Source organism: Rhinoraja longicauda, chromosome 16 (assembly GCF_053455715.1).
Source record: "Rhinoraja longicauda isolate Sanriku21f chromosome 16, sRhiLon1.1, whole genome shotgun sequence".
Lineage (NCBI taxonomy): Eukaryota > Metazoa > Chordata > Chondrichthyes > Rajiformes > Arhynchobatidae > Rhinoraja > Rhinoraja longicauda.
In genome coordinates this window covers 7,885,713-7,901,372 of record NC_135968.1, presented here as the reverse complement: position 1 = coordinate 7,901,372, position 15,660 = coordinate 7,885,713, and the positions used below count along the sequence as shown (strand labels likewise).

The 15,660-nt window shown below is 39.2% G+C and overlaps 1 protein-coding gene across 1 annotated transcript in view; it reads left to right on the top strand.

Annotated features, from left to right (window-relative positions):
- The window catches only part of ptenb (phosphatase and tensin homolog B), a 114,650-nt gene extending 100,953 nt beyond the window's left edge, over positions 1 to 13,697 (top strand). The window contains exons 7-9 of the mRNA XM_078413146.1: positions 1,008 to 1,174; positions 6,148 to 6,363; positions 10,053 to 13,697. Of these exons, the coding sequence (XP_078269272.1) occupies positions 1,008 to 1,174; positions 6,148 to 6,363; positions 10,053 to 10,241 (572 nt within the window). The 3' untranslated portion in view covers positions 10,242 to 13,697. The remainder of the gene's footprint in view (positions 1 to 1,007; positions 1,175 to 6,147; positions 6,364 to 10,052) is intronic.
- The last annotated feature ends 1,963 nt before the right edge of the window (positions 13,698 to 15,660 follow it).

Below are 15,660 nucleotides of genomic sequence, written 5' to 3'. Positions count from 1 at the left end.
TTATAAACTGGGCTTCTCTAAAATGCCAAATTATGTAACAATATGTTACAATAGTATAACCTTGTGATAAGAGTGATGTTGCCCAGACTTCATGTAGGATCCATTGTAATAAAGGTTTTTATTCTCCAGACAGAGTAGATTTTCACCAATATCCCACAATTATAAGAGGCCATGTGCTAACTCACTTTAGTATTTGTTATTCTTCTTTTCCCACTCAAAATATATCTTTAAAAAGTTGATTAACATTTAATTGGGCTTTCACTAGTTTCTGATAAATGCTCAAATTGATTTGTTTCAAATCCTTTGCAACAGTTGAGAAATTTTAGTTTTGCTTCCCCATGACTAGTATGAACAGTTTGACATATCCTGCTCCTGATTCACTAAAAAAGACGTGCTTTAGAATGATTCTCATGCGAGTAAGTGAACAGAGAATGCAATAATGGAGCGATGAAGCAAAATTTCTGTTAGTCTTTCAGTATGACGCAATGCTAAGATTCCCATAATTTTTGCTTATATATAAAAATGAAACTAAAAGCTACACAACATGAGTTTCTGAATTATGAATTCACTTTTTATAGCATACGAGGAGCTCATAATCAACCATGATGGAGATGGTTTATTTTTGCTGCTGAGTCACTGGAAGATAAATGCTATGGCAGATTATTTCTATGATGTTGATTGACTTTCATTGGGTATCTGCAGTCCGGCTTCTTGGAGAATTGAATTGAATACTTTATTGTCACATGTGACAAGTCACAGTGAAATTCTTTGCATGCACGCCCAAGTTAGTCACCACGTAAAGGGCACTTACAAAGTTACAAAGTATCCCGCTCCAAGTCCTCTTTTGTTCTCCCCCCATCACGGTGGTCCCCCCACGCTGAGTCCTCCTTTGTTCTTCCCTCCCACCCCCCTCACGGCAGTTCGCCCCCCCCCCCCCCCCCCCACCATGCCAATCCTCAAACAAATACCTTTAAGTTTGGAAAGCTAAATCTTTTATTTATTCTTAGATCCTATGTTTGTGGTATCGCAACTAAAGGTGAAGATCTTCACTTCCTCTTTGGGACCGACCAGACGTGAAGAAAAGTACATGTATTTTGATTTTCCTCAACCTCTACCAGTATGCGGAGATATTAAAGTGGAATTCTTCCACAAACAGAACAAGATGATGAAAAAGGTTTGTTTTTATTCATTATTGAGTCATTGCATGTCAACAGTACAACTAGGTTATTGTATACCAAAGAGTGACAAATCTTTTTTTTGTGGTGTTACGTTTCAATTTCCATGGCTTTTACCAGATGAGTACAAATATAAAGAATTATAACATTTTCTATTTGTTTGATTTTTTTCCACTCAAAATAATTCAAAAATAAAAATATATCACTTTACTAATTGAAATTAAATCTATTTGGCAAAAATAATTGCACAATACTAACCATTGCGAGACAATATAACTGAGGCATTGAAAAAATATCCGGGGGCTTTAAACGGGATCTGCGGAAAATGTAAACAAAATATCCTATGGTCTGAGCCGTTGCAGCTCAGTTTAGTTTAGAGATATCGCACGGAAACAGGGCCTTCGGCCCACCGAGTCCGCACCGATTAGGCGGTCCCTGCACATTAACACTATCCTACACACGCGTTAGGGACATTTTTTTAAACATTTTCTTTTACCAAGATAATGAACCTACAAACCTGTATGCCTTTGGAGTTTGGGAGGAAACCGAAGATCTCGGTGAAAACCCTCGCAGGTCACGGGAAGAACGTACAAACTCCGTACGGACAGCACCAATAGTCAGGATCAAACTCGGGTGTCTGGCGCTGTAAGGCAATAGCTCTACCGCTACGCCACCATGCCTCTCGCTTGGACAAGCAAGGCTAAAAATCCACTTGTGCTATCTATTCTGTCTTGATCTCATCTACTTTTATAATAGAAATTTTATTTCTGTTTGCGATGCTAGACATTTAAGGAAAATTCTCTTGCTTGTAGTCTTCTACCACCCGTAATAAAATTACCATTTTGAGGCAATTATTACTTGGAAATATGTTCTTTGTTTGAAATGCGGAAATACCACAACAGTGGCTGAATTTCAAGTTACCCGAGGCAACGAACTGAAAAATTCATGTTCCCTCAAAGCCATCTAGGTCAATTTTTGGCAACATATCAAAGGAATGTATAGTTGTTAATCTCGCTCTTATTGTCTTCAAATTATGTGCATTATCAGATACAGCGTAGAAACAATAATCCAACAATGCATTTTAGCTAGTTTTAGTTAATTCCTAATATCTTTTATTGCTGTTGGTACAACTGACAGATTTTGCCATTTTATATTTGTTTTGCCTGGCTGGAATTTTTCATCATTCAAGATGTGTTCGGTTCACAATTGCATGTGTAATGCATCTCTGTGCTAGAACATAAACTATTGAAGTTAGTCAGGCACAGAACTCCATTCGTGGTACCTGTGTTCAGATTAATATGATTGCAATCTCTTTCAGAATTCTGCAAAAACTGCAGAATTTTATAACACAAGTTATTGTTCAGTTCGTTGTGTGTGCTGACTATGTATGCTGTAGAAATGCTCCCTGCTCTTTTGTTATAACTTTATACTTTCCTATGCATCAGATTGCTTACCATTTTTGGTGTTCTCTGCTTTAGTGAAAGTAGCTCCAATATCTATCCTCATAACTACTGTACAGATAACTATTCAGGATTTGAACTAAGCCACATGGTATCTATATTCTCAATATGTATTGTTCTCTTGAATTCAACGTACTACATGCTGAGCCTTCCACTTGTATCAGTGAATATCAATTCTTGTGTTCCAATCCAAATCTTGATCTTGAAATCTTGAATCGTTAAAAGTATTATGTTAAATATACCCATATTTCCAACTTCTCCTTTAACCCTTTACATTTATGAAATGTGTATCAGTTTGCATTAACTAATTCTTTGGTTATGACATAAAATTGCCCCAAATTTCTAATTAATTGTTAATCACTGAAGCAATTGGACAGCTGATTCTGGAAGTGAAAAAATTATGGAAGCCATTCTGAATCTGGAACTAAAATCTTATTTGGATTGAGATTTAGTGTGTGTTTGATTATAGATTTGGAGCCGAGTGCTTAACGAGTCTTGTGACTTCAGATTTAACATTGATGATCTAAACACACGTTTAAGCATGCTTGCATATGTGCAAATTTTTTTTTGTTTTTTTTTTGTCAGCGTATAACTACAGATAGACAATGGACGTTACAGTCCATATTGTCATCTCTGCTCAGTTTTGTTAAAAATTGGCCCGTCATAGATGACTTATTTATGACTGTTGTTCATCAACTACAGCTTGGCATTCAACACCATTGTCTCTTCCATGCTCCCTGTAAACTCAGGGAACTGGGCCTCTGCTCGTCCCTATGCAACTGGATCGTCAACGTCCTTATCGGCAGACCTCAATCTCAGTACCGATTGACAACTTCTGGTTGAGCATCAGGACAGGGACACCTTGATCAGTCCCCTGGTCTACTTTCTACACCCTTGACTGTAGCTAGACTTGGCTCCAAAGCCACCTTTAAATTTGTTGAAGATAAACACAAAAAGCTGGAGTAACTCAGCGGGTCAGACAGCATCTCTGGAGAAAAGGAATAGGTGACGTTTTGGGTTGAGACCCATCAGTCGTTCTCCAGAGATGTTGTCTGACCCGCTGAGCTTTTTGTGTCTATCTTCGGTTTAAACCAGCATCTGCAGATCTTTCCTACACTTCAAATTTGTCGATGGATGTATAACAGATAATGCCAAGTCAGAATACTGGAAGGAGATACATAATCTACTTGAGTGATGCCAGAATAACAATCTTGCTCTGAATGTTCAGAAGATCGAAGAAGGGCATTTTGACTACAGATAGGATAAACTGAGGGAACTGTGCCTCAATACTCATCGGCCGAAACACAGTGACAAGGATCAATAGCTTCATGTTTTTTGAGCGTTCACATCTCTGATCTGCTCTGGGCCCAGCACATTGTTGCATTCACTAAGAAAGCTCATCAGTGCCTCTCTGTCCTCAGAAGTTTGGGGAGATCTTTAGTCAGAAGGTGGTGAATCTGTGGAATTCTTTGCCACAGAAGGCTGTGGAGGCCAAGTCAGCGGATATTTTTAAGGCGGAGATAGATTCTTGATTAGTACAGGTGTCAGAGGTTATGGGAGAAGGCAGGAGAGTGGGGTTAGGAGAGAGAGATAGATCAACCATGATTGAATGGCGGAGCAGACTTGATGGGCCGAATGGTCTAATTCTACTATCACTTATGGCCTTATGAGATTCTGCATGTCACCGAATATGCAGGATTCATTGCCACAGACAGCTGTGGAGGCCAAGTCAATGGATATTTTTAAGGTGAAGATCGGCAGATTCTTGATCAGTAAGGGTATCATGGGTTATGGGAGAAGGCAGGAGAATGTTGAGATGGAAAGATAGATCAGCTATGATTGTATGGCAGAGTAGGCCTAATGGCCTGCTTTTAAAAACATAGCAAATATCAAAGAGCCACACCACCCCAATGCAAGGTTCTCTTCTTGCTGCTGCCATTGGGAAGAAGTACAAGAGCATGAGAACTGTTAATCTCTCGTTCAAGAACAGTTTCCATCAACCACAAAGTTACTGAATCACCATGCACAACCCTAACCACAATCCAAACTTGGCAGGGAACCACTGCAGACATTGCACAACTTTGGTTGCACTATGTGCTTTCCTGGTCTAATTTACAATTAATTCAGTTATTCAAAGTATATTTATTGTTGTTATGTTGCATTTAATGTGTCTGTAAAACAACACTGTACGAATTTCATTGTTCCGGTTCATATCTAGTGCACGGCAATTAAACACTTTAGATCAAAAGCAACAATTTATTGAAATCTTGCTACGATGAAAATGGCTGAGAAGGCCATAATTAGTTGGTGCATTTTAAAGAAGTTTACTTTCGCTTTGTGTAATAAAATTGCAGTCCATTATTTATGCAATGTTTAACCATGCGAAAGTAGATTCAGTATGAAAAGAGGTCTTTTTTTTTCGTGACATTCTACATTGCAGGTATTTTCAACAATCTGCAGGTATTAGCTGTTCCTCCAGCACTGGTGTTTGAGAGAGTTTACCCCTAGCTATTACATTCCTGCACTTGTCTACTTTGTGTGGCAACAGTATCACTTAAATGTGAGATGTTCACTCTTGAGCAGAATCTTTTCTCCGCTCCTCTCAATGTCACATTCTCATACTTGTGTGCACTTAGTTGGAAGTGCTGCTTCCAAGGATCTAGTTTCCCTTCTCCAAGGATCTCCTCCAAGGATCTAGGTTCTCATCCCCAACCTAGATCCATGAAGGCACAAGCACTTTTTGGCTGAAATCGGTTAGCTTGGCAAAAAAAAAGGAATTAAATTTAGCTCAGTAAGCTTGATCAGCTTAGTAAGGACGTGGTTCACATATTTGGATAGTTTCCTTTATTTCACCCATGCCCCTAAACCCCAAATTCACTGGTTAAAGTGCTGGAGAAGATGGTTGCATCGCCTCTTCTCTCAATTTTTCTCCCCTTTAGGACATGCAGGACAAAAGCCAATCTTCTACCAGGTCTGTATGAGCACCTTGGATTTATGTTATTTATTGCAATTTAAAAATATATATATACATACAATTTAGAAACTTGCTAGTTTGTCAGATTTTAAATGTAGAATTCCTAATGGCCATGTGCATTTTCCTTTGGTCTCTTTCCCACTATATAGTAAGACAGATATTCAGACATCGAAAAGAGGGTAAGACTGCGTAAGTTCGAATTCATTAATCTTCATTTTCCTCATCTCCAGAAGCTGAAATTACTGTTGGAAACGTCAGTTAATACTTTCCTAAAACGTGCTCTACAATCATATGCTTACAGCTTATGCCGGAAAAGTTCTAAATTACTGTACTGGATAAATGTACTCTCGTGTTGTAACCTCAAAAGTGGCTTTACTCTCAAACCATGACTTCCAACCATCCAGAGGATTTGGGAGTTTGCCAAGGTGTTTCTCTATCAGCAGTGATTTATTTTTTGATGCAAAAATTGGTGTCATATTAGGGTCACGCATGCCAACTATTTCCTGCAACTGACACAAAAAATATTTTCTTTCTTCAGGATAAAATGTTCCATTTCTGGATAAATACATTCTTCATCCCACAACCAAATGAGAACTTAGATAAAGTAGAAAATGGCAGCATAGTTTCAGACAAGGATGATGGTGGTTGGCGTACGGATAATGACAAGGAATATCTGGCCCTCACATTGAATAAAAATGAACTTGACAAGGCAAATAAAGACAAGGCCAACAGATACTTCTCACCAAATTTCAAGGTTGGTGTGTCTCCTTGATATAAAATGAACAAGATGTGCTGTATCGTTGTACTTACTGCATTTTCCCAGTTGCTGCAAAATTTAGTTTGTACTTAATCTACAAAACATGAACCCTGTTTTGTTTAGTGCCTTGTTTGATGAATTAATTGATTAATCAAAATCCTGTTTTATTTTAAATCTGCAGAGCCATGTTAGATGTTGGTAAAGAGATATAATGGGTACTAATAAAGAAGCAGAAAGTGTCATATCCAGTTGTTAACAACATAGAGTCATAGAGTGATACAGTGTGGAAACAGGCCTTTCGGCCCAACTTGCCCACACTGGCCAACATGTCCCATCTACACTAGTCCCACCTGCCCACTTTTGGTCCATATTCTTCCAAACCTGTCCTGTCCATGTACCTGTGTAAATGTTTCTTAAACGTTGGGATATTCCCAGCCTCAACTCCCCCCTCTGGCAGCTTGCTCCATACACCCACCACCCTTTGTGTGAAAAAGTTACCCATCCGATTCCCATTAAATCTTTTCCCCTTCACCTTAAACCTTTTATGTCCTCTGGTCCTCGATTCACCTACTCTGGGCAAGAGACTCTGCGCATCTACCCGATCTATTCCCCTCATGATTTTGTACGCCTCTATGAGATCACACCTCATCCTTCTACACTCCAGGGAAGAGTCCCAGCCTACTCAACCCAACTCTACTTTGGAAACATAGAAACATAAAAAATAGGTGCAGGAGGAGGCCATTCGGCCCCCTAAGCCAGCACCGCCATTCATTGTGATCATGGCTGATCGTCCACGATCAGTAACCCGTACCTGCCTTCTCCCCATATCCCTTGATTCCACTAGCCCCTGGAGCTCTATCTAACTCTCTTAAATCCATCCAGTGATTTGGCCTCCACTGCCCTCTGTGGCAGAGAATTCCACAAATTCACAACTCTGTGGCCCCTGGTTCTGGACTCGCCCAACATTGGGAACATTTTTCCTGCATCTGGCTTGTCCAGTCCTTATATAATTTTATGTTTCTATAAGATCCCCTCTCATCCTTCTAAACTCCAGTGAACCCTCCCGATAGCTCAGACCCCCTAGTAAGTATCTAACATGTAAAACCAATTGACAATCAAATCTTTCAAAATATGTTTTAGCCTGCCTTGATTCAGCTGCTGGCATCCCAAGAGGATCCTAGTTTTTCAGCAACAAGTTGCTTGAATATAATCCTTGGAGACTCATTGTGACTTTGTCAGGAAAATGTATTTAATTTTTCAATTTACCTAGATTTTAAGTTGCAGGTTCATTGAACTGAAGGGTAGAATTTTATCCTCATTAGCTTTCATAATGTCCTGCTTGCAAAAATTTATTGCAAGGAATCTAGCAAGGACAGGTTTCTCCAACCAAGTGTCTTGGAGCACATAGGAAGCCTGAAAACCTCTATTTTGATCCTCTCTTCTGCCCCCATTCATTACTCTCTTCCTTTGCCTATTGCATTAAAACTATTGTCAGATTTGGTATTCCAATTATTCTGATTTTAAATTTATCAAAACCACTGAGAATAGCATGTGCAAAACTCCACAATTCAGTAAGGATTATAAGAGCGGCCAGCACTTCATGCAATACTCCAAATGCGGCCGAAGCAAAGACCTATTCAGACTGAAGAAGGGCCCTGGTCCGAATCGTTACCTATCCACTTTCACCAGAGATGCTGCATGGCTCGCTGAGTTACTCCAGCATTTTGTATCTTTCCTTGGTAAACTAGTATCTGCAGTTCCTTGTTTATACGAATGCAGTGGGCTACAACATTTAATAAGGATTGACTCCTGTCAGTCACAGAATGTATATAATTTTTCCATAAGGAATTTAATAAAGTATTTTTTTTTAAAGTCATTTTTAGAAAATTTAAGGCACATGGTTTAGAGTACATGTAGCAACAGTTTTAAAGTTGGATGGCATTGATTTTTTTTTTTAAGGTAAATGAATGTTCCCTTTATTGGTGGGCTCAAGGATAAACTTCTGATCTGTGTAGATATAGATAATGTGGATGCAAGTGTGTGGAGCACAATCTGGAAATTTTGATTATACGATAGTAATCTTGTCAAAATGTTTGGAAAGGTCTAAAATGCTTCTAGAAGAAAGTTTAGCAGAATGTAGGAGATTGGTCTGAGTTGTGTGACTTAAAACATTTTGAGGAAATGAAAACCAAAAGACTGCATGCAGATGCTGAAAATCTGAAATAAAAACATAAAATCCTTGTAAACACCCTGGCAGATCAGTCAATGTCTGTGGATGGAAAAACAGTTAATGTTTGAAGTTGAAGATCAAGAAATGTTTCTTAATTGTCACCAATCTCCCCCAATGTCACCAAATGTTGTTTTTAAAGCAGAGCATTTGAGCATGCATCCATCCAGCAAGACCTACCTCAACTTCTGAAAATATTGCCTGACTCCAGCTTATTCATTTGCTGCTGAAATATCATTTGATTTACAGTTACATCACTTCTTAGTAAATCACAAGAGTCCTGGCTTGGACTCAAATACTTGTGTATAAATGATAATTACGTCTCAATAATACAGTGTGAATGGATTGGCCCTATTCTCTCTACTGGCAGAAAGGTCTTCTCTGAGCTTCTGGTCCCTCCTTGCAATGATTATTCCCGAGTTGTCACTGCCGATGTCTTAGACCCCCCCCCGTTCTTTTCTACAATTTTTCCTTCAATCTTCTAAAGAAAGCCTTCGTTTTTACCCAAGGCACTTACGACTTTGAAGTCCGTCATTTCAAGCAGTCACTCGTCCAAAGCGTCAAATGAACAAAACATGTCATCTTTTTCTGTCAAGCTAGAGGGTTCTTAATTATGTCACCTATTCTTATTTTCCTTATCATATTGTTCATTTGCCGGATGACCATTCCCAGACACCTTGTTTTCTCAGTGTGGTTTCCTCAAGGTCACATTACGTAGCCATGAAGTTAACTTCAGCTATGCTCCGATTAGATGTTAATCGTGTGATGTTTTCCACTGTGCTACATTATTTTGGTGGTGCCAGCATTTCCCTCTAGCTAGCAGCATCCTCCCGGACGGAGCCTGCAAGAATACATGACATCTTGTCTCTGGCTACCAGTGAGATGTTGTCATGTTTGACAGGGTATGATACTTAAGACAGTGGATGTTGCTGACAGATGTGGTACAGTTGTAGGCTCGAAACTGGCCAAGTGGACATCTGCCCAAGGTTGATGGGTGATGCTTGGAATATCTTTCTGCATAGAAGCCAAATTAATGTCTGAATACAAAATTCAGATAATTTCACAGCATAGTGGACAAATTACTGTTTTAACAGCCGGTGGCATGAAATTGAATCCCATCATGGCAGTAATTAAAATGTATTTAATTGTTTGATCTTATTAAACATGACTTGCAGATAATATTAATACCAGTTTTTCTTAGTCAGCACAAACCTACCAGGTTGTCTAAAAATCCAATCTATTCACTAATGGTCGTCTGAGGAGAAATCTGCTACCTTAACCAAACTGAGTTACACCAGCATTTTGTGCTTGTCTTCGGTGTAAACCAGCAACTGCAGTTCCTTCCAACACAGAAAGAAAGATTCAATAGGCTTATCATTTCTGAACTTTAAAAACTCGTTAAAAGTAAAAATTAATGTCATGCAACTAATGGGTGATTATTTTTTTTTTTATAATGCAGGTAAAGCTGTTATTCACAAAAACGATAGAGGAACGGCAACAACATCCCATGGGCAACAGTTCAACCACAGTAACGCCAGATGTTAGTGATAATGAACCAGAAGACTATAGATACTCGGACACCACTGACTCTGATCCAGAGAATGAACCTTTTGATGAAGATCAGCATACACAGATAACAAAAGTCTGAAATATTTTTATGGGAAAATTAAAACTGCAAGAAAAAGGAAACACTTGAATAAACTGAAAGCAAGTACCTTTTTTAATGGCAATAGGACAATGTGTCAAGTAAAATGCTACACCAGTTATAGGAACAATGATCTTTTCCTGACCAATGTTGTTTAGCCCCATACACATACATCCACGAGGTTTTGACACTGTTGTCCAATGAAAAATGATTGCGCAGTTATATATCTATATATATATACATTTTGTGTGTGAAATGACGCACAAAAGCGCAATCAGGATAAAAGAGGCACTTTCCCGTTTAATTCCAGTTTTATAAAAAGTGGAGACCGATCTGGTGTGTACGTAGGAATTTTTTTCCTTTTATGTTATGTTGCCAACAGTAGGTTGTACAAAGGTTTACCTGTACAAAGGTTTAAGCCCTGCCCCCTTTACATCTATATAACAGCGGATCAGTCTGTTATCAGCCAGGAGGGTTTTTGAGAAGGTTTGCATAAAATGCATGTTTTTTGGTGGGGGGAAAAGGGATTTGAGAGAATGCACAGAAAGGAAGGAAAAAAAGATCATAGTCTGGTTCCAGTACCACCGGCGGCCTTTTGCACCTTTTTGCGAGCCGTTTGGCCCGGCAGGGTTGTGTAATTGGTTGGTACGGCTGCTTGCTTTTTGTGCTTTCAAAGCACACTGGTGCTAGAAGAGGCAGCTGGATTGAAAAGAAAAAAAATATTTCTGGGAGGAGGCTTGAACCTTGGACAACAAAAACCAAAATCTGCTGGTCCACAGATGTACAGATTGTGGAGTCCGTGTAGGGCAAATTTTCCTTCCTTTCCTAAGGGATGTTGCAAGATGGTGTCCCTTGGCTCAATTTTATAAATGTGGCAGCATGCCAGCTCAAAATATGACAGTTAATGTAAAAAGGAGAATTTTACGATGATTTAATAAGTTAGCTAGAATTATTTTAATTGGTGCTGCTCCACATGTCCTGTGTAACCAAGGCCAGTGCTTGAAGTTGATCACTCTTTTGTTAGTACTGTTTTGGACTATAAGTCAGTATCTATATAACTTATCTTCATTATGTTTGTGTAGTTCTAGCTGTTTTATTTCTATTGGCAAGATGCCTTCTTTCTCCACATCTCATATTGGCATATGATACTTGGTAAGGGCATATTTTGGATTGGGAGTATGCAGCATGTTTAAGTGGCATGTGTCAGGGACATAATGTGTGTTGTATGGAAGTAAACAGAAGTCACAGCCAATGTTTCAACAGGATAAACTGATTTTAGCAAGGTCACAGTTTGCACAGAATTTTAACATGAAAATTAAGAGGTTTTGAATTCATATTCTAGGAAGCTGTTTGTACCTTCCTCATCTGTAACAGCATGAAATGAAGTCTCTTGTGTTCTGTTGGTTTATGTGTTAAAGCCAGTAGTTGTCGTCATTTCCTGTGTTTGTCAGAAAATAGAACTGCATACTCCCATGGGGCCCGACCAAATGAAGTGACGTAGCCATGGTAAAGGTCTGTGAGAATGCTTTCATGTTCTCTTGTAAGGGACAGAATCAAGGCTGTGTTTTAGCTAGGGAAACCTGTATTTTACTGGAGGGTTAACGCATTAAATTGTACCTATTATTTTCATTACTTCAGCACGAAATTTATTCTGCTTGGCCATTTGGTGATGGACAACTCCAATTACAAACATTGCGACCGGCTTGGGCTGGAAGTGACTTCCCAAAAAACATTTAGTGTTGGTTAGTGTCTAGATGTTTCAGTTCTGGTGTCTGTTCTTGCTATAAACCACAAATCTTTTTTAAAAATCTTTCTTTGTAGTGGTGCTTTGAAACTGTCTAAAAGCTAATGTGGAGAGCATGAGTTGTGCAGTGAAAGAGAGATGGACAAATATAGCTCAAGAGGGAAGGAATGCAGGTTTATAGATCAAATTACAAGCTTCTGTTGACAGTTTTCTTTTATTGATGGAACTTTCCTTTTAACTTTTTTTATTGATTTCCCCCCCACCCCCTCCTCCCCCCTTCAAAATCCGTACATTTCTGTTGCTAATAACTGAACATTTGAGACATGCCACTTTTGAAGAGTTTCCTTATGTATATCATCTTTCATAAAGACGTTTACCACTAAATCTTATTTTTATATTGATAAGAAAAAGGAAATTTTGACAACCAGGAGCAGGCAATAAAAGCCCGTTTGTAAAAGGTGCACAAAAACAAGTGAAGGAAAACTTTCCTGCCTTACATGCCTTGGAAATACTTAGCTTGGCTTCAGGCAAAGTATTTATACAGCTTTATTTTCCCTTCGACATTAGGGGGCAAAGAGGCAGCCCTTTCATCTTCAAAACACTGAAAATTAGATTCAGTGTCACTTGGAACGCTAAGGAGCTGGGGGTAAGAGCAGCTACATATTGTACTGGGCTTTTGCACTGTAAGATTTTTTTTTTTTCATTTTCTGTTGAAAATTGAGGGTGTATTGGGGTCCATAAACAACTTTTCCAAACCTTCCAAAGGTTTGCATGCTGAAGCTGGAATAGGTGGCAATAGTATGTTTTCATATTTTTGTATTGATACCATCCTTGTAGAGTCAGACATACGTTACTTTGACTGAAAGATGTCCAGTCTCTTTTTTTTATTTATGACAGTATTCATAACTAGTCCGGTAAATACATTCTGTAGATGATCTCTCTTGAGTTTCCAGACTATATGCTTAATAAAAAACAAATTCTTTGGATGTGCAGCAGCTTAATGTCTGAAATTGTTTGTTGACAGCATCACTGTAAAGGAATTTATTTTGGCCATCTTTAGTCATCTGTAGCCCCACTGAATTATATTTGCCACGGTAAAACACAAAGGGCAGTTGCATGGGTAGCCTCAGGGGTCGTGCGCTGTGGCACAAAGTTATGGGCCGAGTGGATTTCACAGGCAACATCAAATATCCAAGTTTCAGCTTTAAACTATTCATAAGGTGCCAGTGTTGAGAGTCCATTTCATTAGTAATACCAGATTTGTGCAATATGTTTAACAAAGCCTGTGGTTGCCACGAAGTGCCTCTTGTTTACTTAAAATACTGTTCAAAAATTTGTCATCATGCATGCAGATGGAGAAAGGTGGAACTGTGCACTATAAAGGGGCTTCACTGCAGTGTAAGACAATGCTGCCTGCTGCTCTACTTGTTCAGATTTGGATTTTGTTTCATATAAAAGATGTATACAAAAATATATTTTCAGCCTGTAAAACAGCCTTTTCCATTTCAGCCTGTTAAAGATACTATTGTGCTGTGCAGCTATTTGCTCTCTGTGTAATGCCATGCACTGAGAATACACAAAAAGTAAACCAACCAATGTAAATTGTACAGGTTATTGATGCTCATAAAATCCAATGTCCATTTGTTATTGTATGTGTTGTTTGTTAACAACCCTTTATCTTACTGTTATAAACTCCACTTAAAACCGATTAAAGATTAAAGTCTCATTCTTGTCATTGTGCAATAGTTATAGTATTTAACCTTAACTATTTTGTCTTCATTATCCTTTCATTTGCTTACGTAATGTACATTTTGTATAGGGGAAACGATGAAAAAGACCACCTCCAGTTTTTGAAGCAGGGTCCCGACCTGAACCGTCGCCTATCCGTGTTCTCCAGAAATGACGTCTGACCTGCTAAATGACTGGAACACTTTTTATTTTTTAAACCAGCATCTGCAACTCCTTGTGCCTCCAATTTTTAAGACTTGCACCATGTCTTCTGTGAGTTTTGAAGAAACTGTTGGGACAATTACTTCAGTATTAGTCAAAGGGCTGAAAGAACTCGGCAAGTCAGGCAGCATCTGAAGAGAGAACGGACAGGTGATGTTTCGGGTCGGTACTGATGAGTCTGAAGAAGGGTCTTGACCTGAAACGTCATCTGTCTATTCCCTCCTAAGATGCTGCCTGTCCCACTGAGTTCCTCCAGCACTCTGTGTCCAGCTCAGGATTCCAGCATCTGCGGTCGGTCCCTTATGTCTCTACTTCAGTAATATGACTGATGCAAGTAAAAATGCTGCTGTCGTATTTCCACCTATTTAATGTTTATATCTTCGCCTTTCATGTCCGATCCACTCTATCCCATTTTACTTTTTTCCTATACTCTAGGAAAACATGACTGTTTATCCGCCGGCAAGAAAATGTTCTGCTCTTGAATAATTCCAGGCATTTTAGAATTATTTTCCTACCCAGAGGTTATTTGCTGTATTCGTTGTTTATTAATGCAAAAAGTGGCTTTCTCCGCAACCAATCTCCTCATCTTTGCCAATTTGAATTTTGTATTGTTTTTAACTTGGTAAGTTCAAGTTTGTCCTGGACTAAAACTTTGAGCTTGCCTTATCTCATCTATCTAATACTTGCATATTTGAATGTTTTGCCAGATTGCTGTTCTTCAAAGCTGAAAAATCCAGGTGTTTTGGCTCTTTCCTGTAGTTCTTTGGTTCTCACACGTGACACCAGCATCATTTCCAGAATTTGAAGCTTGGCCTCAGCTCAAAACAATAATTGAGTTGGATTTTGACCACAGCATTGTAAAGTTTCAGCACGTCATCCTCTGTCTGAAGATGGGTCTCGACCCAAAATATCACCTATTCCTATTCCTTTTCTCCAGAGATGCTGCCAATCCCGCTGAGTTACTCCAGCTTTTGGCACTAACATCTTCTGACTTTATCTGTGTCAACTAATATAGGGAATGAGAATGAATCATTTCCAGGTTGGCATGCTGTAATTAGTGATGTACTACAAGGATCAGTTTTGGAGCTTCTATTGACTCCATTTATATCTCATGCTGCCTTGGCAAGGCCAGCAGCATAATCAAGGTGGAGTTGTACCCTGGCCACACCCCTGTCCCATCAGGCAGAAGTGTGAAATCGCATGCCTCCAGATTGAGGGACAGTTTCTTCCCAGATGTTATCAGGCAACTGAACCACCCTACCACAACCAGAGAGCAGTGCTGAAATACTATCTACCTCTTTGGTGAGCCTCGGACTATTCTTGATCGGACTTTGCTGGCTTTACCTTGCACTAAAAGTTATTCCCTTATGTATCTATCTGCTGTAGATGGCTTGATTGTAATCATGTATTGTCTTTCTGCTGACTGGTTGGCACGCAACCAAAGCTTTTCACTGTACCTCGGTACACGTGACAATAAACTAAACTGAAACGTTTTGGGTCGGGGGGCTTCTTCAGACCAATTCTGACGTGTCCCGACTCAAAGTGTTGCCTGTCGATTCCCCTCTCAGATGCTTAGCGACTTAGATGAAGGAACACCATTGTAGACAAATTTGCTGACCATGCAAAGAAAGACGGGATAGTTAAGTTGTGTGAACACTACAAAATCGGCAAAGGAATGTAGGGCGGCACGGTAGCGCAGCGGTAGAGTTGCTGCTTTACAGCGAATGC